At 32.0% G+C, this 25,343-nt stretch overlaps 2 protein-coding genes and 1 long non-coding RNA gene across 8 annotated transcripts; 2 read left to right on the forward strand and 1 right to left on the reverse strand.

Moving 5' to 3' along the window:
- Window positions 1–631: 631 nt before the first annotated feature.
- On the forward strand, window positions 632–6,438 carry LOC121222242 (uncharacterized). The gene is made up of 5 exons (XR_005919456.1): window positions 632–829; window positions 932–1,000; window positions 1,525–1,620; window positions 1,723–1,846; window positions 5,806–6,438. It is a non-coding gene; the product is annotated as an uncharacterized lncRNA (long non-coding RNA).
- A 1,187-nt stretch (window positions 6,439–7,625) lies between these two features.
- Window positions 7,626–10,329, forward strand: LOC107913644 (tubby-like F-box protein 3). 4 transcript variants are annotated; one of them, XM_016842294.2, is made up of 5 exons: window positions 7,626–8,146; window positions 8,894–8,981; window positions 9,163–9,295; window positions 9,397–9,567; window positions 9,800–10,329. In XM_016842294.2, exons 1-5 carry the CDS (start codon window positions 7,859–7,861, stop codon window positions 10,248–10,250), a joined length of 1,131 nt encoding a protein of 376 aa, XP_016697783.2. In that variant the 5' UTR covers window positions 7,626–7,858; the 3' UTR covers window positions 10,251–10,329. The 4 variants fall into 4 exon arrangements, with proteins under 4 accessions (XP_016697783.2, XP_016697784.2, XP_040958363.1 ...); XM_016842295.2 differs by having other exon boundaries at window positions 7,633–8,146; window positions 9,166–9,295; XM_041102429.1 differs by lacking the exon at window positions 7,626–8,146 and adding an exon at window positions 8,212–8,798 and having other exon boundaries at window positions 9,166–9,295.
- On the reverse strand, window positions 9,718–13,890 carry LOC107913643 (inactive beta-amylase 9). Of its 3 annotated transcripts, none has more exons than XR_005919457.1 (5): window positions 13,372–13,890; window positions 12,085–12,564; window positions 11,100–11,990; window positions 10,400–10,457; window positions 9,718–10,230 (listed from the first exon to the last, which is right to left on the reverse strand). XR_005919457.1 is itself a non-coding variant. In XM_016842292.2 (4 exons), the coding sequence occupies exons 1-3, from the start codon at window positions 13,615–13,617 to the stop codon at window positions 11,106–11,108; spliced, it is 1,611 nt and encodes a 536-aa protein (XP_016697781.2). In that variant the 5' UTR covers window positions 13,618–13,890; the 3' UTR covers window positions 9,718–10,457; window positions 11,100–11,105. The 3 variants fall into 3 exon arrangements, 1 of the variants encoding a protein (XP_016697781.2); XR_001688592.2 differs by having other exon boundaries at window positions 9,718–10,239; XM_016842292.2 differs by having other exon boundaries at window positions 9,718–10,457.
- Between the last annotated feature and the right edge of the window lie 11,453 nt (window positions 13,891–25,343).

A 25,343-nucleotide genomic window follows, 5' to 3' on the forward strand; every position in this document is an offset into this window, starting at 1 on the left:
CAATAACATACTACTATCTTTTTTTTCTTGGTGCTTAATTACAAATGTGTTAAAATCATTAATTAAAAAAATATTTTTTAAAATAATACAAATATGTTAATATCTAATTACAAATCTTTAATGGTTATATTTAAATATTTAAAATATAGTTTATATATTCTAATTAAATTTTCTAAATAATTTATATTTATTGCTTAAAAATATTTAAAATTTATATTTCATATATTAAAATATTAACAACAAGTTATAATATTTTTTTATATTCTTACTAAAATATAATAATATTGACTAATTTGAACATTATTTAAATGTATATTTGTTACTTGATAATAACATGTCTAAAATGGACATTTTATTTCTCAAAAGTACTTTGTGATAGCAATGCTAAACACTCAAATCTTAAACCAAACTTTTTAAAAGTATTTCTCAAAAGCACTTTTTTACAGCATTTTTTAAAAGCAGTTTTCAAAAGCATTGTTAAACTAGCTCTTACTCGATAGTCCTCCATTGTAGCCCTTATCATTGTTGCAGAGAACCCGTTACACAGATAAGTGCTCGCTCCTTCATTTAAGCCCTATGTATCAAGGGTGTGTGCAACAACATTTCTTGTTCTTAAAACATGTTTGAAACTACAAATAACGAAATTTCTTTTAAGTCGCTTTGCATTGTGAATATAGGCACTAATTTCTAACCTATCTTCAAAATCATTTTGTAGTTTCTTGATTGCTGAGAGTGCATCACCTTCTATCTCAACTCTTAAAAACCCAGATTCGGCCCCAAATTGGATTTACCTACACACAAGCAAGGGCTTCTGCTACGAAAACATTCGGTATGTATTTATTCTAGTACAGTTTTGCTTTTAGGATTCACCCTTCTTCATTTCTAATCACTATTCCAGAACACAACTCCTTATTTTGTTGGTTATATGCAGCATTAGAGTTCACCTTGACATGCAAGGTCTCCGGTGGTCTCCAACGCTCAGTTTTTATCCTTTGGATAGGTAATTTCTCCTTTATTCCATCAAATTCCAACAAATAATTTTCAATAAGGTGCTTCATGTCTTCCCCCTTTTTTTTTTTTTGCCCTTCATGGATAAGTTTATTTTTGGATGTCCATATTGCCCATACCGTGCAAGCTATTAATTTGCATTTTTTACTTTGATAACTGTTAAAAAAGAATAACATCCAGTCTTTAAACAGTGCATAACTTTTCTCTTGTGGCCATTCAATATATAGAATTGCCCATACTTCTAGTGCAACATAGTAGTCTTTAAAAACATGCTCCAGACTTTCTGCCCCTTCTTGGCATTTTGGATAGTTTGCTAAGCTCAACAACCACTGTTGATATAGATTAACCAAAGTTGGTAAATAGTTCTGTATAGATTTCCATACCATAATCTTAATTTTTTAGGGTAGATTAAGCAACCATAATTTATTGTATATTGGTTTGTAATTATTCTCATTGATTTGTAAATTTGTTCTTTCGCTTTGTAATAATATTTTGTAACCACTTTGGACTAAATAGTCCCCTGATTTCTCGCCACGTCATACCACCTTGTCACCTTGTCGATCCATTAAAAGGGGTATACAAAGAATTCTATCAGCATCTTTAGCACAGAAGGTATTTTTGATCAAATCCTCTTTCCAACAATTGGTTAATTAATTAATTAAATCAAAGACTTGTTGAATACTCTAATCATTTGCTAATGTTTGTACTTCATAGTCCACGACACCCGGTATCCATGCATCTGTCCAAACCAAAATTTGGGCACCCAATCCCACACGCCAGCACACCCCTTTCTCAAGAAGTCCCCTTGCGGACCATATGCTCTTCCAGGTATAAGATGGTAAGTTCCCCAATTGTGCGTTCATAAAGCTTGAATGTGGATAATACTTTGCTTTTAGATATTTCGTTAATAAAGAATCTGAGTAATACACTAATTTCCAGCCCTATTTGGCTAAGAGCGCTATATTAAACTTTGATAAAACATCTAAAACCCATACCTCCATCCTTTTTTAATTCGCTCAATTCCTCTAGTCACACCAATGAATTCCCTTTTTATTATGTTTTTTTCTGCCACCAAAATCGTCCCAATTTTTTTTCCAACTCATCATAGAAAGATTTTGGAAGCAAAAAACAAGCCATAGAATAAGTAGGGATTGCTTGCCAAATTGATTTAACGAATACTTCTTTACCACCATGCGAGAGGTACATTGTACTTCATCCATTAATTTTACTAAGTACCCTATCCTTCAAAATTTGAAAAGATCGCTTTTTATCTCTCCCCACCATATTGGGTAAACCCAAGTATTTTTTTGGGTTTGGTGACATTCCTACCTTTAAAATATTAGCAATCTACTCATTCTTTTGATCCTCAACATTTGAGCTAAAGAAAATGGTTGATTTCTCAAGGTTAATATATTGCCCCATACAAATTTCATATTCATGTAGGATGACTTTTAAATTCTGCGCTCCCCTAACTGTAGCATCTCCAAAGAGGATACAGTCGTCTACAAATAAAAGATGAGTAATAATCGGTCCTCTACGACAAACTCTCACACATTTAATTATACCTTCTCAGGATGCTAATCTCATTATAGATAATAAACCTTATCTACAAATTAGAAACAAATAGGGGCTTAGGGGATCACCTTGCCACAAGCCCATTGTAGGTTTGAAGCGCTTTCCCACATTACCATTTAGGCATACCAAACAACTCACCAAACTTATACATCTCAAAACTAAATCCACAAGAGATACCGTAAAGCCCATCTTAAACAAAGTTTTTTTTTAAAAAAAAGACCATATTCAACTCTATCATATGCTTTACTCATATCGAGTTTAAGCTATATTCCTCCTTGAGGTCTCATCCTTCGTTGTTTGAGAGCATGCATTAATTCATACGAAAGAAGAATACTATCAGTAATGAGTCTTCTTGGAACAAAAGCACTTTTTGCTTCATCAATACATATGTGCAAAACTTTTTAGAGCTGATTCGCAACTGTTTTCGAAATAATTTTATAGATAATTGTGCATTGGTTGATAGGATGAAAGTTTTTTAGGTTGGTTGGATGGGCCACCTTTGGAATCAAAATTATATTTGTCAAATTAACTTCATCAATAGAACCCCATTTATTTAGAATGTCGAGTCAGAATCCTCCCACCTCATGCCATACAATATGCCAAAAGTTTTTAAAAAATAATGTCGGGAAACCATCGCTTCCCGAAGCTTTCTTCGGCCTCATACTTTTTAACGCAAGAACCACTTATTCCTTAATATAGTCAGAAGTCAGCCCCTGATTCATATTTGCAGTAATTTAATTTTCAATTCCAGAAAGAATATACTTTAAACTCCTAATGCCTCTTGAAGAAAAAATATTTTCGAAGTATCGCTTTGCCACCTCGACCATCTCTTCTTGATCCATCATTGCTTGTCCTAATTTATTCTCCAATTCATCAATTCGATTCATTCTTCTTCTTTGGGCTGCGAAGTTGTGAAAAATTTTGTGTTCCTATCTCCTATCTTTAACCAATTTGCCCTAGCCCTTTGCTCCTAATATCTCTCTTCTTTTTCAACTTCCAGGTTTAATTGTACCTTCGTGTCTATTAAGTCTGCTAAATTTTTGTCTGTTTTTTCCACCCCATCGATTTCTTCCAATTTCAAAAGCAATCTCCTTGATGTTTCTTTTTTTTTTATTCCCACTGCCTAACTTTGTAATCCTTTCCCTAGCATTGCTAACCACTCCATCACACTTCCCTTACCTTGTTCCCATAACCGTTTTACCTTTTCCTCACACGACTCTTCCATAATCCACCATGCTTCGAATCTAATATTCAATATTTTTCTTTTTACCTTTTCTAGTTTCATTTGAAACAAGAGAGGACAGTGATTAGAAAAAGAATGTGATAAATGTCTGACTGTATATTCACAAAATAAATTAATCCACTCCAAATTTGCCACCCGTCTATCAAGGCACTATTTGATATTTGTCTCTGGAAGGTTGCCTCTTTCTTATGTAAACCAACGTCATACATATCCTACATCTTCAAGATCACAATCATTAAGCGTTGCCTTAAATTCCTCTATGCGTCTTTCTTCCTTTGGCAAACCTCCCCTTTTTTCAAACGAGTAAAAAATTTAATTGAAATCCCCACAAACCAGCCATGAGGTAACATGTTCTCTTCCCAGCCTTCTTAAAAGGTCCCATTCTCCACTCCTACCTTGAGCTTCTAGGGACTCGTTGAAACCTATCATTCGCCACCTTGCTCCATCTCCATTTTCTTCTACATCAACATCAATATGATTAATAGAAAAAATTCTTAGGTTGACAAGTAAATCTCCCCTCCATCCTAAACTCAAACCCCATTTGTATCTAAAGTTGACACATTAATCCTATTATAGAACCCGTTGCACTCCTTATATTCACTTGCCATCTAACTTTGTCTCCATCAGGAAGATAATTTGGGGATTGTGCTGCCTCAACATATGCTAAAGCCTCCTATCGGTTCATAGATTCCCCAAACCACGAACGTTCCAGCTTATGATTTTTATTGTGTCCAGTCGGCTTGCCTATTTGCAGCCGCTGATATTTGTTTTTTCTAAATTTCCTCACGTTTCTCAGTTACTTCCACCATGAAAGATCCTATAGTTTTTTCTGAAATTTGTTTATCTGGCCTAGGCATTTTCTTCCCTTCGCTACTCATTAGAGGAAGCTCTTCACTATCATATTCTATATCTACGCTTCCCGTTCCTCCTAACAAATCGATTTCCTTCACTTTATCCAAGTGACCTCTTTCTTCCAAATTGAACCCTAAAGTTGATCCCATAAAATTGTATTGTCGCCGTAGATCAAAGATTCCAATAGACCTTCCTCTTCGTTTAGTGTTTTGACTTCCCCTAGATTCCCCAAAATTTCCCCCATTGTTATCCTCCCTGAACCACACACTCAGAGTGATCATCGCTCTCCTTGGTTAGCGGTGTTCATTCGGTTAACCGACCCGAAATAACATTAACCGAATTAACCGAACTGAAATTTTTTCGGTTAATCGGTCGGTTAACAGAATTAACCGAAAATTATATATTTTTTATTTTTGGTTAAAAATTAACCGAATTAACTGAATTACCCGAATTAACCGAATTAACCGGATTACTCGAATTAACCGAATTACCCGAATTAAACGAATTGAATCACTACATAATTAAATTATTTTTAGAATTTTAGACTTTACTTTTAGTTTTAGTTTTAGAATTTTATTTTTATTTATTAAATTATTTGTAATTTTTATGATTGGGTTGGGTTGGGTTGAATACTTGAGTTTGAATTGGGTTTAGGTGAATAGTGGGCCTATTTATATATTATAATTTTATTTATTAATTTTTTTGGTTAAACCGAAAAAATTCGGTTAACCGACCGGTTTCGAACCGAATTAACCGTTAATCGAAAAATCAAAAAACAATTAACCGACCCCCGACCAAAAAAATTCGGTTAACTGACTGATTAACCGAATTCGGTCAATTAATCGAATTTTTTCGGTTGTGCTTTCAACAATAGATCCCTCCCACCTACTACTTCTCACATCCCAATATCTAATTTTTTTTCGACAAAATCTATCTCCATGCCCTAAACATCAATACAGAAAGCAAAATAATGACAGTTTTTCGTATCTAAAATTCACATAAACACAACTTGTTTGCGATTGCATAATCTTTTTCCTCCTCCTTAGTGGTTTTCGGATATGTAATTGAACCCTAATATGCATGAAATTTTTAAAGTCTTGATTGAATTGCCTTGTATCATATTCCAGGAATTTGCCCACAAAATTATCAAGCTGTCTTGCCACATTATCTAAGAAAAACCCTGATGGGAGATTATGCACTTGTACCCAAAAATCCATAAAAACCAAAAAAACTAAATTCAGGTCCTCCCCTTCCCTCAATTGGTGCAAAGCAATGAGATGGTTCTTAAAAGTTATGAAAGAAACGAAACAAAAATTGTTTTTCTCCTTGATTTAATATTTGAATTCCCCCCAAAGGATGCCACAAATTGGTCATGGTGTTTCTCAAGGCAGGAAAGTGAACCACGCTCGCTGTAAGACAGAGATCATAGCCTGATTTTTGCGGAATAATCTCCTCCCCAAATTGCAAGACTTCTTCTTCCTCATCTTCAAGACGTAAATCTACCATGTCTTTTTCCATCGTCCTAAACGTGTCTACTGCCTTTTGACACCGACTTACTTATAAAAGACAAATAAGATCACATTTTTTTATTCTTAATTTGTAATCAGTCGATTTGTTTTGAAAGTAAACAAGATCGTAGTCGACAAAAGAAAGAACCCTAGACATTTTCGTGCTAAGTTAGCAGACGATTAAGTGCTATCGTAGCAGACTTAAAACACTAATATTTTAAACTTACATAATAATACTAGGAATATCCAATATTTGGCTTATCTTTACTCAACATCTATAAAAATATATTTTATAATTATTTATTAATAAAATAATATCTCAAGTTGATTCGATATAATAGTTAAAATTTACAGCAATGTTATTATATTTTTTAAAAGTTTATTTCATAGAATTTAATTTTTTTTAAAATTTAGGTCCAGTTATTAATACTATTAAATTTTATTTGTTAAATTCAAGTTAATTATAAAGTCACTTTTTAGTTATATAATTTAATAAAAATAAAATTTAACAGTGATAATAGTTGAACTTTAAACTTTAAAACATAAAGAGTAGGGAATTAAATTCATGAAATAGAAGTAAAAAGACTGAATTCTTAATTTTCAAAAACTTACAACATATTTTAACCATCAATTAAATTTATAAATTTTAACGATGTATACGAGTTTTTTAAAAAAATGATTTTCGAAAATATTCACAGATATTATCTTTAAAATCGAGAATATTCCATAAAAAATTAGAAAAAGAATTATAAGATGAAAAAGGAAGGTTAGGAAATGGATAAATTAAAGATGAAAATAAGATTTATTGAGATGTGGGTCCATTTCCAGAGGTCACGTTACACCAACTTTCCTAATAAATCATTTTTAATTTTAAGATTTATGAACCAATAAAAAAACTTAATTTAATATTTATAAATAAATCATACAATTGGCTTGGGGAGCACAATTATGGTTGCAAATATATAGATGAATATTGATTATAATTAATTCTTTACTCATGGGTCGGGCCGGGCCCAGAAAAAATTCGTTCTGCGTCCTAGGCCCGAGTCCGGCCCGACCTGGGAAAAAATTCTTAAGCCCGAGCCCAGTCCCATAAAAAATATATATTTATTATATTCGGATCGGGTTGGGCCCAGGCCCGGGCCAAAAAAGTAGTGCCTAAGGCCTGGTCCGTTTTCTAAACGGACCTCATTTTTTTGCCTAAACCCATATTTCGAGCCTATATTTTTACCTGAATCCTCCCATATTTTGGACCAGCCATTAGGCCGGGCCGAGTCACCCGGCCCATGAGCACCTCTAGTCTTTACCCAACAAAAATAAATTTATAATTACATTTATGCAGTATACTTATTATAAATAACTTTTCTTAAAAAAATAATAACAAAAAAAGAAGAGAAAAGGACGTTTTTAATATTAGAAAAAGTGAAAGTGGGAAAGGTGCAAACTTTTCCCCATAAAAACCGTCTAAAGTTTACACCAAATAAGTCTTCTTTAATTTTGCTCAAAACGGTGAACACTTGAAAAAGTTGGAAATTTCCATTTCCATTTCTCTATCCAAATCTCCATCTCTTTTCTCAATATATTCCTCCAAAAAACCCACCAATTTTCATGCATAAACACAGCTAAACCAAATTCCCACTAAAAGAAAAAATCTTCAGTTAATTGCTTATTGATGGCGATAAAGTGCATTGCCAGGTTAAGGTCACGCCGGGTGGTTCAAGACCAACTGCAAACTCCCAATGAAGTGGAGGCTGAGGGTGGTTGCTGCTGGGCTAACCTGCCTCAAGAATTATTATGGGAACTTCTTTTAATGATTGAAGAAACCGAAAGTATTTGGCCTCAAAGGAAAAATGTGGTGGCTTGTGCTGGTGTTTGCAGGAGTTGGAGGTTTATTATTCAACAGATTGTTAAACTTCCTCAACTTTCTGGGAAATTGACTTTCCCCATCTCTGTTAAACAGGTTCGGTTCCTAGTTTCTTATTTTCTGGGTATTTTTATTTCATTCAAGGGTTGGAAAGGTGGTCTCTTCCCATGTTTTCTGAGGATTTTATCTTCTTGGGAATCTTGTATTGAAAATTGTGTGCCTGTTGATCTGATTTTTGGAGATACGAAGGTCCCAATGGATATTCCTTTGAGTTCCATAGATTAGGAAACTTGACTAAGGATCTTGTCCATTTGTTTATAGAGATGTAAGTTTTGGTGAATTTGGGGGTGAAATTTGCTTCTTCAAAGATGGTTATGGATCTAGCATGTGTTTTGAACCATTTGTGTCTACCATGTATTCGACCACTAGACAAAGGCAAGTTCACATTATCAGTAAAGTGTTTTGGGACCATCATGGTTCTCTCTAATCATTGTTTCCTTTATGCAATAGCCTAATAGATAGACTTCCACTTGAAGAGTGGTTCAAGTTTTGGGACCACTTTTAGCTTTTTCAACTAGTGTTGAGCTAACACTAATCATTAGCTAGCTGCCACCACTATCCCCATGTCTGCAAGGAAGCTCCTTTCTTCAACTACTATTATACTCTTTACATTGGGTTAAAAGCTATGGAATTATATTACTCGGATTGAGGTGCGAGTGTTAAGTGTATGCCCCCGAAACCGTGTCAAGTTATGTGTTATATATAGAAGCTATGTAGCTTTAGTTTGTGTTTCTATTTATCGATTTATTTCGAAATTCATCAACTTACGAATCTAATTTGCAGCCTGGTCCAAAGGATTCTCTCCTACAGTGCTTCATAAAGAGAAACCGATCTACCCAAACATATTACCTTTACCTTGGTTTAACTAATTGTGAGTTTTTCTTCTTCTTTTACATTGTTTTTATGGTTATTCTGCCTGTTCAATCTAAGTTATGAATGTCTTCGAATGCAATTCATTCCATTCGATCACTAGATCGGATCAAGGACAATGGTATCTTCATAAATTTTCCTTCTCAAGTTGTAACACTTTGGGAATTTTCATTTCATTACAGCAGCGCTATCCGATGGCGGGAAGTTCCTTCTTGCTGCTCGCAAGTGTAGACGTCCAACCTGCACAGATTATATCATATCTTTACAGGCCGAGGATTTCTCGAAGGGGACAAATACTTATGCTGGGAGATTAAGGTGAGCAGTGAGATGTGTAACCAACAAAATTGTATAGATTCGGTTGTTCCGTTTGCCTTGTCTTGCAATTCTCAAATCTTATGTCTTTTCCTTTTGGGAAGATCAAATTTTTTAGGGACCAAGTTCACTGTCTTTGATGGACAGTCTCCTCAAGCTGGTGCAAAGATGGGTAAAAGTAGGTCCTCTAGGCTAGCAAATTTGAGACAAGTTTCGCCTTCTAGCAACTACCCCATGGCTCACATTTCATATGAATTGAATTTGTTAGGTTCAAGGTAAGAGTTTGCCATTATTTTGCGCAAGGTTTTGGTAATTTCTTAAGCAAGCCAATAATTGATCGATCATTATTGTTTAGCTCATGCATTAAATCCCTTTGCTGTTCACTTTTTCATACAAGTCTATGTTCCTAAAGCTAGTATGACCCATATCTGAATACGTGTGCATTAAGAAAAATGAAGAATCGAAACAACATAAATACCAACAATAATGTATTTTAATGACTTCTAGGGGCCCAAGGAGAATGCAGTGTAATATGAACACCATCCCAGCAACTTCAATAGCACCAGGAGGATTAGACCCCACCACCCAAGCTGAGTTGAACCCATATCAATCAACCCCAACTAGCTTTCTTTCGAAATCAGCTAGCATGGAGAATTCTGTATCTGATCAAAAGAATGGTGGACTAGTGTTGATAAATAAGGCTCCAAGGTGGCATGAGCAACTCCAGTGTTGGTGCTTGAACTTCCATGGACGAGTCACAATTGCTTCAGTGAAAAACTTTCAGTTGGTGGCTTCACCAGAGAACGAACCGGCAGGACCAGAACATGAGAAGATCATCCTCCAGTTTGGGAAAGTGGGTAAGGATTTATTTACCATGGATTATCGGTATCCGATCTCGGCATTCCAAGCCTTTGCTATCTGCCTCAGCAGCTTTGAGACTAGAATTGCTTGTGAATAAAAATTATGTAAGATCATGAACAGGGATTGTATTTAATTACTTTAGAAAAAACGAGTAAATCCGTTTTCCATTCCCAGCATAACTTTTCATCTGCTCTACCCACTGCTTTTATTATGACATTTTAATCCCCGAAACAATGAAACTGATACCTTAAACATCAGCAATGGCATCCAACTTGTGATGTTGAGCTCTGATGTGTCAAGCTACCTATCAAGTAATAATACACATGCAAATCATCAACCACATTATTGCTCCACTTTTTATTTATATATATATATTTTAAATATCCATCTTGAAATGTCCATATTAGATATTTGTGTCCAATGTACTTTATGAAGGTATGACCCTCAAAAAGCCCTTCAAAATATACGAAAAAGCATTAAAAGGAATAACAATAGTAGTACTAGCATGTTCTCCCTTTTCTCCAGGAGCAGGTATATGTATAAAGAATGGTGCAATGAAATTAAAGGCATGGAATTGCTAATCATTTTGGATTTTCTCAAATCATGAGAAGAAAAAGGAGAGAGAGAGAGAGAGAGAGAGAGAGAGAGAGAGAGTACTGTTTATTTAACTAATTTGTATTAATCCTGGAAAACTTCCAAGTTCTAAGTACCTCTTACAGGCAATATATGCGAGAAAAGGGCCCAGAAAAACATGAGCAAATCCCTAGAAAGAGACCCCTAATTATTGGGGTCAAAAACCCATGAACACCAAACTATTCTAAGGTCCTTTAGCAAAAAGGAAATATTTGCTTAGATGTATACAGAAAGTCCAATAGTACAATCTTCTCCCCATTCAATAATTTAGTACTTACAAGAATACAATATACACGTAACTATGTTCTCTTACCTCTTGCTAAGCTGTCTGCAAGTGGATGTTTGGATCCGAACTCGTTTGTACAGATTCAGTAGCTTCTGCCTCATCCGAGGGTAAATCGTCTGGATGTAATTCAGGTTGACTCAGGCTTCGGACAAACTCAGTGAATGAAGGAAAATGCTCCGGCGAGAAGAAATGAGCTCCCATCCTCTGATAAGTGAACAAGTCTATTGGATTCTCACCCAACATATTTTTCTTAATCTGCTCTAAACCACCAGGAGCTCCAGAGGCCAGGTTCTGCCCGGCAACCTCAACCCTGTGCTTGTTGCAAGTTGTTCGGATTTGTGCAAGTAATGATTCGGGGCTAGAGAGAGCATCGTGTGGCTGGTGCTCATCTGACAGGTCCATTCCAGGCAAGATGATTTTGCATGAATTCCTTGCAAACATCTCTGCAACTGCTTCATAGCCATTTCTTGAGGCCGTGTTATAGAAGCCGGCAGTCAGTTCAGAAGGGTGTGCCCGGGTTTTGTACCACGAGTGCATCAATGGGACTTTCCCATAAACATTGACTTCAGTATCACCAAAAATGGACGAGACAAGAGAGAGGAGACGATTGCCGTGAGATACAAGCTCGCTTGAGTACCAGGAAAGGAAGAAGTCACCATAAGGACTTTCCCACGACCCACCGTGATCCTTGAAGAAACTATTTGAGTTCGGTGCCTGATCATAAGTAGGGGCATCATGTGGACCACCTAGACCCCATAATGGGTTTCCATTTGCTTCAGCATATTGCTTAAGAAGGTTAAGCATGTTTGTGTCATAACATTGGAACTCCCCGACTCCAGTAATCGTGCCACTCTTGGCAGGCTTGTGGTGTGAGGGATACCGGAGTTCACCATCTGGTCCAAGACCCATTGAGATGCCCTGAAAAACCACAACACAGAAGCCATTAACATCAGCACACCAACATAGGATCTATGGCTTATTTAACCAAGTTGTTCAACTGACAACCCCTTACCGTGATGGTAGAACCCATGAAAGGTGAGAATGTGGACTTAAAGCTCTCGCAAAAGCCCTGGTAGACTTGAACCGGAGTCTTTCCATCAAGAACTGCAAGATCATCAACAGCCAGTGATAGACATTGCTGATAATGCTGTCCTGAACGATCCGCAAAGAAGATACTTGATTGGGATTCGCCAATCTTCGTTACCCACTTGGGAAGCGGAATTCTCGGTTGACTCGAAGCGTGGAAGCAGAGCGATACGTGAAGCTTCAGACCTGCTTTCTGAACCATCTCAGCAACAGCAAGATAGCCTGACCAGTCATACTTCCCCATCTCATTTTCGACCACTCCCCACCAGACAGGCAATTCAACACCTTCCACACCCAAAAGTTTCAAAGCTTTCAGTCCCGCCCCAATTGCCCGGGCATGGTTTACCGAATTGCCATCGGAAACCGCATCTAGAGGCAGACCAACAAATAATCTTAGCCTATCAAGCTGAAAAGAAAAACCAGAATTTGCTACAATCAGCATAACCAAATACAGTTGTTTATCAATTCAATTTTATGATGTTTTTCAGCCAGAATCTGCATTAAAACAAAAGTTTTTAAGGCATGGCTTTCAATAAAGAATGACTGCATATCAATTCCAAAGATTCAAGCATCAAATGCAAATGTAAATATAAATAAAAATACCTTAATTCATCACTAAAACCAGCTTAGAAAACTACGAAGTAACTATAAATAGATAGCTATATTCACTTTGATTCCTCTACAAGTATTGATATGGAAATACTAAATTTCTTCACACTTCTCAAAAAGAATAAACATGAAACAATTTGCTTTTAAAATATATAATTTTTAATTTAATCCTTCTGCTTCTATTCCATAAATTTAGTCCCACTACTTGTTTGCTTTTGAAAATTAAAATCGAATAGATAGCACTCTTAATAAATTTCCGTTAAATTTGAATATGCTACATTTTAATATTTAAATATCAAAGTCCAATTTAGAAACCAGACAAGTAGAAGGCTAAACTCCTTGGAAGTAAAAACAGGGAGACTAAATTTCAAAAGATTGAAGAATAAAGGGACTGCAGCGGAATTACACCTAATTTTTATTATCTAAGATCTACCCAAAATAAAGCTCAAATCGTCCAAACTTGGCTTAAAAAAGGTTCCAACTTTATCCATTTAAAACAAACAACACAAAACTGATCACCTATTTTTAAGAATAAAAAGAACAGAAAATACACAAAATTGAGGGGGGGGGGGAACCAAAAAGAAGGGGAAAAAATGGAACTTACAGATTTGGAAGTTGCAGGAGACTTGGATTCAAGAATGGGATCAGACTGGACAGCTTTCAACGTAAATCTGAGCCCAGCTTTTCTAAACCTCGAAATTTGACTATCAAAGCAAACACTGTTTGGTTTCCGAGAAAATATTTTGTTTTTATCATTACTTTTCCCAAAACAAAACCTTAAATCCCTGCATCCTAATTCTGTTTTAGAGATCTTTGCCTGTGAAGAACTCCTAATTACCGAGACCTCCATTTCCAACAGAAAACTCAAACTAAAACCAATAATACCTAAAAATCAAACCTTTTATGAACCCAGATAAAAAGATTTACACCAAGAAATCTTGGAACAAAAAAGAACCCCGTTCTTGCTCTCAGATCTAAAGCCGTAAAGCAAAATTTCGAAAATAAATTTGGGATAAAAGAGGAATAATAATAACAATGAAAAAGGGCTTTTCTAATTTCGGTATAAATTGAAAAGAAGGGTTTCTTATTTCTTTGGGTAATTTTGGATTGAAGTTTGAGAGCTTTATGCATTGCTTGATTCCCTTATATAAACTCCGTTTGCAGATAACAACAAAAGTGGTGGGTGTCTGGCACGTGTTAACCTTACCCTTTGCCAAATTTTCAGCCGCGTAATTTATTTAATTATTATTTTTTATAATTATCTATTTGTCCTAAAAGTATTATTTAAAAAAATACCGTCTATTCAATAAAAAAAATTAATACCCTTTATTCATTTTTATCCACCTTATAATATTAAATATCAACAGAAAAGTATTATTAGATAAAAATATAAGTTAAATTATAATTTATTCATTTTATTAAAAAAAATAATATTTATGTACGTTAGAAGTAAAAGTAAATTGGTCATTCTGTTAAAAATTACATTTATTTCTACTGTTAAAAATTGATATTTGTACGTCAACATGATGTATACATGATGAGCCATGTGTAACTATATGATTATTATGTCAACCATGCCAATTTTTAAGAGTAAAAATATATGCAAATTTTAATAAAAAGAACTAGTTTGCTCTTGAAATTTAACATAAAGAGACTAATTGCCCATTTTTGACTAAATAAAAATAAATGCAGTCTAACTCCTAATACAAGAACTTCCATTATTGTATTAAGAATAAAAATAACTCAGCCAATGAAGGACCGAAATTGTTGTCAAAGAGAGTATTCAACTTTGACTCTTATTATGTGGTGTTGTTATATGTGAATTTTAGTCCAACAGATCAACTTTGGTCTGAATTATTTTAATTTTTAATCTGTTTATACTTTATATCCATCTGATTTTACTTTATAATTACTCAAACATGTGTCTATAATTCTATTATGATTCCACTATATTTGTATTTGTAAGCTTTAAAAAAGAAAAAAACAACTTTGGCTCATTTTCTTGATCAAAATCTTTGCTTTTTAATACAATTTTTTTACTTAGTGTCACGAAGTGACCAGCATTAAATTAATTTAAAAATTATTAAAAATCATACTTCTATAAAAATAATAAATATTAATTTGATGATAGTTTATTCTTTATATTATTATATAATATTTATATAATGTCTAAGAACTTAAAGATTCTATTATCTCTAAAGCTTCAATTTTGCTATTTAAATTAAACTTTGGTTTGTTTTTAGTACAATATTTTTAATTTTTTCAACTTAATTGAAAATCTGGTAATTCTTTATGGGTTTTGGTGTTTTGCTAAAGATTATTAATAAATTACCAAAATTAAAAAGAAAACAGAAGAGTGAGAATTTGTTAACGAATTATTTTTGAGTATTTTAAATTTGATAAATAGATCATTTACAATTAAGTGAAACACTAAAAAAATATACGGTTTATCGATTGAGTTTTAGCTCGATTAGCATTAGCATTGTGCTCGGTGTAGGAGGACATAAGTTCGAGTATGCTGAAGAGCATTATCTTTCCATTCAAGTCTTGAAAGACCGACATGATATATTTATTTGATCAAATTTTAATAAAATTGGTATGTATGTATGATTAGGTTCTTCCATTCATAGGATACCTATTTTTTTTTTCATACCTTTTTAATTGATTTAGTGTTATTTTATAATAAAAAATATCCAACTACCATGGTGGAAGTTAGCAAATCCATGTGCCCATATATATCCCAACTGTCTGTTTCATCTGATGATCCTATTTTTAATTTCAAAGAACATTCAACTCTGGTGTTTTTCAATCTTATATCCTTCTTTACTTACACCAATTACTTATCAAACATTAAATAAATATTTTTTTAATATTAATTTATTTGCTCATTTAATCTATCTTTTTAAAAAATATTGATCTACTCAGTTCCATACCTTTTTATAAGAAAATAATAAAAAGAAATTGAAATTTAGGATAAGAATGAAGTTTCAAGTGGGAGCACAAAGCTTGCAATTTTATCAAAGGTCACTTCTCACTTCAATTTTCACATTCATTCTTTTATATGAATATTCTGGATATCTGATTGATTCAATGTGATAAGTTAAATATTATCAAATTATAAAATTAAAAATAATTATATTTTAAAATAGAATTTAAATGGTATTAGTGAATTTAATTTAACTGTGAGATTACTAAATTTTTTATTATTATAAAATAACACCCTTTTAACGTTTTTATGTAAAATTTAAAAAAATATAGATAATGAGATTTGGACTTAAGACAATATAATTTTTTATAACTAAAACTTCGTTTATTTTTCATATCAATTTATTTATTACATAAACTATTTCCCTTCATATACTATAATTTAATTATGCTTTAATAATAAAATTATCAAATTACTTACATAAAAAAGTTTTAAAAAATGAGGAGATATAAGCCTTTAAATTCATCCACCTTTGTCTACAATATTTAGCCACAATTATTAAACTTTTCGCTTGTCCATCATTTCACTATATTGTTTTAGTTTTTAATTTTTGTAATTAATTTATTTAAAATATAATTTCTACATGCGTTTATTTGTGAGCCAAATAATATGTTAGTACTGTTTTCTTTTTTCAAGGTAGGAAAAAATTTAAAACAAATTTTAGGGTGGTTGAAAATGGAAAATAGGTGAGTCAACTCAACAAGGAGGGAGCAATATTTGTGGATGTGGTGGGCGAGTCAACTAGGGTGACGTGGAAAGTGGACATAATTTATATAGTTTGTTTTAGGTTAAAATGTATTAAAAGTCTTTGTATTGTGGAAAAATTGAGAATTTAGTCTTTATATTTTTTTATTTTTTAAATTTTAAAATTTAAATTCAACTGTTAAAATTCTTAAATTATTTTTATTAAATTCAAGTTAATTATACAATTATATTTTTAATTATATGGCTATTAAATGAGTGTTTTTTTATTTTAAAAAGAAAGTCACAACAAAAAATTTAGCAAGATTAACAGTTGGACCTAAATTTTAAAATCTGAAAAATAAAGATATCAAATTCCATAAAATAAATTATAAGGACTAAATTTGTAATTTTTAAAATGCATAGGGACTTCCGACACATTGTAACCTTTGTTTTATTCTCCAAATTCAATGATAGAGAGATATGGATTGGGATGACACGTGGAAGATAATAGGTGGTGGGTGATCGAAGTGCTGACTCATTTCCGTGAAATATTGCCCACCATTTTCAATCATTCAAAACCATAGATGAAAACTTTGAAACGTTTTTTCTTAAAAAAAAATAGGTGAATTGTTTCGGGTTGAATTCAAAATTGAATTTAAATTTAAACTTAATTTTAGATATTGTTTATTTAAACATAAGTTACTGTAATAACAATTATATTACTATTCTTAACTCGACTGGTACGAGTGCACTGAAGCGCATTACTCTCTTATCTATATGTTGGTGAAGGACTATGGATAATTTTAGATATTGTGTTAAAAAGAGCATATATAATTAAAACCTATAATAAACTACTATTTAAATGACAATAATTTAAATTAAAAAAAAAAGTTAGTGACAAATATTATAAATGTTTCATTCATGGGCCCATGTATTAATTCATAAGTAAAAAAAGACAAATCTTGAACTATTGGCTTAAAATTGTGCATTCATGGCCATTCAACTTAATAAATACGTTTAAGGTTACAATATTTAAAGAAAAATGAATTTTCAAAATTTTATTATTTGTGTTCAAGTAAATTATACTCATTTAGGTTAACGTACTAAAATAACAAATTACATCATCATTTTAATTTAAATTCATGAACCATTGTTACTTAGATAAAAGCTTACTTGGATACACGTCTTTTATATATATACACACATACTTTAGCAATCTGATGTTTTAATATTATAAAATATTCCAATGTGACATATTTAATAATTTGTCATTTATCATCATATAAAAATTACCACATGTAATTATTAATTAACTAAAACTAATTAAGGATTTGAAAATAATTAGTTAAAAATACAGAATCTCCATCATGCATTAATTATCTAATAGACATATCTTTTAATAATGTTATGATTTCTTTGTTTTTTACCATCAAAAAATTTATGAAAATTATATCTTAAAACGTATTAAAAAGGTAAATTAATTTCCCATATTAATATATTTTAAAAGTTGAAGATTGATGTTAATTTATTTTTTTTACAAAATCATACCTGGTATAAGTAATTTAAAGACTGGATAATGATTTCTTTACTATGAATTTTGAGCACCGGTTGTTGCATAATGTCTTAAATGAGAAGAAATTTTTGGTGAAAAGAATCCATTGGGAGCTAGTTTTTGCTAATATTGTAGGGTGATTGTGGAAAGGTAGAAATATGATTGTTTTTAATGAGCAAAATTTAAGTACGGATGTAGTGGTTATGATGAGTCTATCATGGGCAAGGGTGGCTATACAATCATGTTTTGATTTGTGTGATACGACAGTCTCAAGGTCGGAGTTTCTATAGTTGAGGTGGTTAAAGCTCAATACGAATGGTGGAGTTGACATAGGATTTGGAATCGCCACTATCAAGGGTTTAGTGAGGAATCATAAGGGGGATTGGATGTTTGGGTATAGTCGAAATTTGGGAGTTAATTCGGTGTTAGAAGCTGAACTTCATGCGATTGTGGATGGACTCCAATTGGCATGTGAGCAAGGGGTGCGTCGTTTGGTTATTGAGAGTGATAGTAAAACGACGATGGATTTAATACTTGGGAATGAAAGAAGGGGAAGCTCTTGGCTAGAGTTAGAGACTTGTAATTGGATGGCGAATGGTTGATATGTTAAGCTTTAGTTTTGTGTCAAGAACCACAAATATGACAGCTGACGCTACAGCTAAGGAGATTAGGAGGGCACAATGGAGTTTCTTTTCTTTGCTCACCCGCCTCTGACGGTGCAAGATGTTATCATACAAGATAAGTGCTAAGTAAGTCTATAGTTTCCCTGCATTGAAGATGACAACGTAATTGTTGGCGTAAATCTGCCACAAGAAATAACGCTAATTCTTTTTATTTTAAATATATTTTTTAATATTATTGTTTTTTTACATCAATTTTATTTAAAAAAATTTATTTTATTCATTACATCGATAATTTTAATTTAATGTGGGGAAAACACAAAAAATAATTATACCTAAATCCTAAACTCTAAAACACACGCCCGTGTTGGATCCATAAATCCCCAAATTAGCCACACGGCCGTGTGGCCAGGCCGTATAGCACCAAATCACTAAAACCCTAATTTCCAAACACGCATGCTTGTATGCCCAGGGGACACGGTCGTGTGAAAATCAACTAATTTCCCCCAAATTAGCCACATGACATTGTGGCATGAATTTTCGTCTAATCACCCTAATCCCCAATTCCATACGACCGTGTGAACCAGCACACGTCTGTGTGGTCTCCAATATGGTCCCGAAACCACCTCGAAACATCATGCAAACTGTGAATTCACACACCAAATGCCCCCTAAACTCTAATAGATTAGAAACATGCCATAGAAAACCAAGTTTTACGAAACTTATAAGCGAAACCTACCACACATTCACCAAAGCACTTAGAACATGTCAAGTTCCACACAATTGAGACAACAAATTGAAATTGAAGAGTTTGAACCCACACCTGATTCGCGATCAGAGACGTCCAGAACCCAACTTGATGGCCAAGAAATTGAAGCTCTCTGAAAACCACAACACAACCGTTTTCAAAAAAGAAAAGAAGAAAGAACAAAAAAGAAAACAAAGAAAGGGTAAGAGGAGAACGTCTAGAAAGAAAGAAAAGAAAAATAATAAAAATAATAAAATAAAAACTTAGTAAAGAAAATAATTATCTAAACCTTTAAAACAAAACAAATATGGTCCTTCAAAACACTCCTAAGGACTCAAATCCAGGACCTAAAGGCATACTAACACACTACCAACCATCAAACCAACAGGCCCATTCTGTCACTTAAAAACGCAACTAAACACAATAGCACAACCTACTCACTGACCCTAACCACAAAGCTCAAAACTTCTAATTCTAAAATACGGGGTGTTACATGTTAAGCCCAAGTGTTCAATTCAAATAACATCTGAATGATGCTAACGAAATTAACTCTTATAATCAAATTACAAGGACTCAACTTACAAATAATTGGTTTATTAGTGATCACATTTCGAAGTTAAAATACATGACTCTTAATGAGTACTCACGAAATATTTAAACAAACACATATAAACTCTTATTAAGCCTTTTCCTATTTTTTTATAAGTCAAGTATTATATTATATTAGCAACGGAATCATGAATTTAAATTTCAAAATTTTATTTTTATGGCACATATATTCATTAATGTCATTAACGCATACATATACCCATATGGTACTTTTAAAAATTTTCACAAATTCATATTAATTAAAGCCTTCTGAGTATAGTAGACACTTTGGAAAGTTAAAACCGTTTAAAAAAATTATTTTGAAAATATTTTAAATTAATATGTTTAAAATTTTAAATTAAATTATTTTGAAGAATGTTTTGTACATTAAAATTTTTAACAGAATTTTAAAAAAAATATAATTTTTAACAAACATATTTAAACCAACTTTAAAACTTTTTTGACATAATTAGAAATTTTACTTAAATGTTAAAAAGTGATTAATACATGTTAAAAACATACTACAATTTTTTTAATTAAAAATGTATATAAATTTAAAATCATTATCATTTTATTTTCTAACTATTTATATTTATAAATCTTCTTTCAATAGAATAGTTTAAATTTAAAGTTCTATATACAATGTATTTAAAATATTATACAAGTAATTATATTTGAAATAAAATTTAAGCAGTTTATATATTATTTATATAAAAATTTTAATTATTTTATAAAAAATTAACTAATATCTATTTAAAACACCATTATAAAAAATTATAAAATGATTAAATATTATTTTGATTGATACATATAATCAGCGAATATATCGCATGGGTATCCAAACTAGTTAAAGGTGGAAATTTTAAAAAAATAATTTATTTTGAGTGCAATAAAAATATAAAAAATTATTAGATGAAATGAATAAAATTCTTTTCTTTTTAAATTTAACTAGGGAAATATGAAAAGGAAAAAAAAACAAACAAACAAACACTGCAATTGAATTCAATCATAACCTCTACAATTCAAATTATTTTTCAGTTGATTTGCCTAATTCCCCTTTCCTTAATTAAAAAAAATCATAACCCCAAGTTTGTAGATTAAAAAGAAAAAGTAATGGATAGGAAAGCTGACATATTGTTTGGTTGTCCAACAAAAACATCACAAGTTGTATTGTTTCATTATTAAGTGTGTGGTGGGTTTTCATGGTTCAATCAGACCACATGTTTGATGCCAAAATGGAACTATCAATGGACCCTCCTTTAGCCTCATCGTATTCTAGGTTTTTGCTTGGTCTATCAATGGACCCTCCGTTTGCCTGTCTTCTTTCTACTTTTTATCATTACCATTCATCCATCTAGATAAATTATGTTATTATTTACGCGTAAACAAAAACTCAGATAACTTTAATGAAGACAAATAAAGTTGTCAAAAAAAATTTATTTCATTGATATGACACAAACCTGCCATATCTTTTGTGTTAAAGATATAGTCTCTTCATTCATTCAACAACCAAGCATTCTTCAACATTTCGTTTTCCATTCATTTTCTGCTATATGTAAAGAAACTTGTATTCTTAGATTTATTTTTCTTTTTAAAAAACAAACACGTAAATGTTCAAATTAAAAATTTAATGCCAACTTTTAACTGAGATTCCAATTTTATTTATTTATTTTCGTTGTTAATATGTAATTTTTTTTATTGTGAGTATTAGTTTAATTGGCATAAGTATTGTTGTTAGTGTAGTAGTATACAAGCTCGAGTGTGTTGAAATGTATTTATCCTCCTATTTAAAGGCTAGAGAAGGGTTAGACATTATATAAAAAACCTTTGTTTTCAAATCAAAAAAATAAAAAGAGTATGTAGATGATAATGCATCAATTAATATTTGAATCATGAAAATTATCTGATGCATCAGAATTTTTAAATTTTATCATCAAGAATTTAAAGATATCGTGTCTTTTTTAAAATATAATAGAAAAATATTTATATATATATATAATAGTATTTCAATCTTGCTTATTAAAATTAAAAAATTCATTTCACAATATACAATATATTAATCCATATATATTCAACATTTTGCTACCCACGACTATGCTCCCATTCTTTGTGTTTTTGCTTGTGACTTTGTCGACCACGAGACATACAATTTCGAGAACATATGGTGTGTGTTTTTTTCAAACAAAAGCAATGACCTGGTCTTAGGGATTTTTTTGACAAATAGTATGAGGGATTGTTAGAACTTTCATTTTAGGTATTGTAGTCTGCCTATTCATTTTATTTTCATTTATTTGGCAATCATATATGTTATACACTTTTACTCCTTTATCTCACTCAAGTAAAATTCTCGCATCTATCTCGTCAAAGGCTTGTTGTCCTCTCAAGAGAACAATCACATCACACTTTGTACGCCACTTATAGGGCTCGCCAATTTATTATCATGTTATAACAACTCGATTTTCAATTGTATCAAAAATGACATTTCAGAATCTTATTTTTCGTAAATTGAGTCTGTAAATATTAATATTTAATATTTTAGGCTATTATAAAAATATATTAAAGTTTGGTCCAATAAATTTGTTGAATTAATAGTTAATTAAGGTTCAGGGTCTGAATTATAAAAGTTTATCGCTATAGATTTTTAATTAATTAAAGAACCAATTAAACTATTTGAACATTTTAAATGGTTAATCAATGGTAGATGATGATGGAATCCACTAACTTATGTTAATTTGGCTTAATGTTAAGTTAATTAAGTTTAATTATAGTATAAAAGCTAAAAATTAAAGAAAGAAAAGAAACATTTCATATTCATCTTCTTCTCCATCGGTTGTAAAAGAAAGGATTAGGGTATGAGATTCAAAAACTTTCGAAAAAAATTAGTGAATTCAATTATGTCATTTTCTTGTAATTTTTATGTTTTTTAGATTGTGGGAGCTTGATTTAGCTAGCCCATACATCAAATCATAAAATTGTTAAAGTTTTTGAAAGTTGTCATTGATGATTTATTGAAGGAATTTGTGTTAAATTGTTAGATTTTAATATTAGATGTGAAAAAGACCTAAATTGCAATGTTTAATTGCTAGTTTTTGGACATAAGGACTAAAGTGTATAATGTAACACCCCAAACTCGGCCTAAATGTTACAGTTGGATTGTGAAGGTTACATCACACGTGAAAGCATTGTTACTTAGTTTAAAAAAAAACTCATTTTTAACTTAAAGGAAAACAAATCAAATTAAATAGTCAAAAACTAGACATTCTGAAAATCACATGATTACTTTGACGAAATCCGCATTATATTAACTTTATTAAAACAAACCCAATTTGCTTAATTACTTGCATAGTAAAAACCTAGTAATGGATTTCAAAAACCTTGCAACAAAAAATATTTTAGCAATTTGGTCTTATAAAACTATAGTATATTGTTAGTTATGTTGTTTTGATTAGAATACCAATTATAAATAGAACTTTTGCAAAATAAATACCAAAATCAATGTTAAAGTCCCAAACAAAATTAACAGTCCAAAAGTTCGTCAAGTCCATAAATTAGTCCAAAACATTCTTAAACCAAAATATGCAAACTGAGATCCAAAGTTGTTGTCCAATCCTAAGTTTTAAGGTCACCTGAAACGGAACAAAACAAACGAGTGAGCTAGAAGCCTGGTGTGTGACTTGGCCCACATGTAGAATTTTCTTACTCATAATGTACACATATACAAATCCCAAATCAGAATTTTCAGAACATTTGTTTTTTCATATTTCAGGACTTATAGCATATCAAAATAGATCCTACCCCTATCCGCTACACGCCATTTCCATTCAACCAATCACACCAAAACATGGCAGTATGCCACTTGTAAATTTGCAGCTGAGCTGCCAGATAGAAATTGCGATTTAATTGCCAAAATTGTAGTAAAACTGTCAGAATACACTTCCTCCATCATATCAAAACCTACCCTAATGCATATGCATAATCATGATAACATACATGCATATCTCATAAGTTGTATGGTATGCATGCCTAACATATATATTTTTCAGAGCATAACATATCACATAACTTATACAAAACAAAACTTAACATGCTTTTTAAGCTTACCCATGTGAACCATACCGAATCTTACGCCTTTCTAGGGCTACAAAATACCTATAGACCCAATTTTTGAGTCTTTTAATCGACCCCTAATCGAGCCTTCAAATTGGCTAAAAATGGCCCACATGACCCAATAAGCCAGCCCGTGTGGTCCACATTACCTACTTGTTCAAGTCGTGTAATCACACACAGCCTGACACACAACCAACCACACGGCCATGTGGTGCACACGATTTGTCACATGGTTGCCACACGATTGTGTGACGCTGAGCAGTTTCGAAAACAACTCTATTTTCTGATTTTTTCATGATTTAATCAATTTTTTTGGGTTAGTTCACACACTTGGTGAGAATTTTGATAAAACAGACAATTGTACACTTTGAATCTTACATTCGGAACCAAAACACATCGATTTCAAATTCAATTTAAATCCCAAAACTATCCTTAAACATACTTTTTTTCTTAACGAAAAACAACCCCCAAAATTTAATGTACGAGCACTCACCATGCAATTAACAGCAACCTAAGTCGTTAAAAGAACTTAATTCGCTAGAGGTTCGTCTAATGCCACAAGTTTCGCTCCTAAAACAAAAGATCTCACAATTAATAAAACCTCACCACTACAAGAATCCAAATCAATCCCCAAAGCCTTTAATAACAAATGATCTTTAACCGTAAAATATCATAACCAACAACTAAATAACTAAATCAAAACCTTGAAATACCTACAACTAGTAAAGGAACAAAAATTACCAACATCACCTTAAAATATTAGAGTTTGAATGGCCTTTAAGCAACGAATAAGAAATTGCCCACGAAATTAAGGAACAAACAAAATGGAAAAAGAAGAAAAATAAGTTTAAAAGATGCGGCAAGAACAAAACCAATTCTAAGAGCCAATTAAGAGGGCAAAGAAAAGAATGAAAATAATAGAGCAGTGATAGTAAAAAAGAAAAAGTTTGGATGGGTTTAAGGAATTATCTAATATTTTTTTAATGAAAAAAATAATAAAATAAGATTTTAACAACCTATCTGATCACTAATATCACAACCAACTACCAAGAGTCCAAATTCCATCAATACTCTGTTACTAGGGACGAAACAAAAAGAGTAATACAAAAATATTTCCATCTTGCAATCACAGGGATTCAAACACAAGATCTTAAGTAGACAAACAAGGCACTCAACCACCACAACAAATGAAATTACTTGACATACTTGAACAATTTAAATCTAAGAAGTTTGAGGTGTTACAACTCTACTCTCTTTAAAGAAATTTCGGCCTCAAAATTTACCTAACTCA

The sequence above is a fragment of the Gossypium hirsutum genome, chromosome D10, assembly GCF_007990345.1.
Source record: "Gossypium hirsutum isolate 1008001.06 chromosome D10, Gossypium_hirsutum_v2.1, whole genome shotgun sequence".
Classification (NCBI taxonomy): Eukaryota; Viridiplantae; Streptophyta; class Magnoliopsida; order Malvales; family Malvaceae; genus Gossypium; species Gossypium hirsutum.

Coding starts and splice junctions, on each gene's coding strand:
- LOC107913644 (XM_016842294.2), top strand. CDS start 7,859: ATGGCGATAAAGTGCATTGCCAGGTTAAGGTCACGCCGGGTGGTTCAA. Junction 8,147..8,893: donor TCCCCATCTCTGTTAAACAG/GTTCGGTTCCTA, acceptor TCTAATTTGCAG/CCTGGTCCAAAGGATTCTCT. Junction 9,296..9,396: donor ACTTATGCTGGGAGATTAAG/GTGAGCAGTGAG, acceptor CCTTTTGGGAAG/ATCAAATTTTTTAGGGACCA.
- LOC107913643 (XM_016842292.2), bottom strand. CDS start 13,617: ATGGAGGTCTCGGTAATTAGGAGTTCTTCACAGGCAAAGATCTCTAAA. Junction 12,565..13,371: donor CTCCTGCAACTTCCAAATCT/GTAAGTTCCATT, acceptor TTTTCTTTTCAG/CTTGATAGGCTAAGATTATT. Junction 11,991..12,084: donor TCATGGGTTCTACCATCACG/GTAAGGGGTTGT, acceptor GTGGTTTTTCAG/GGCATCTCAATGGGTCTTGG.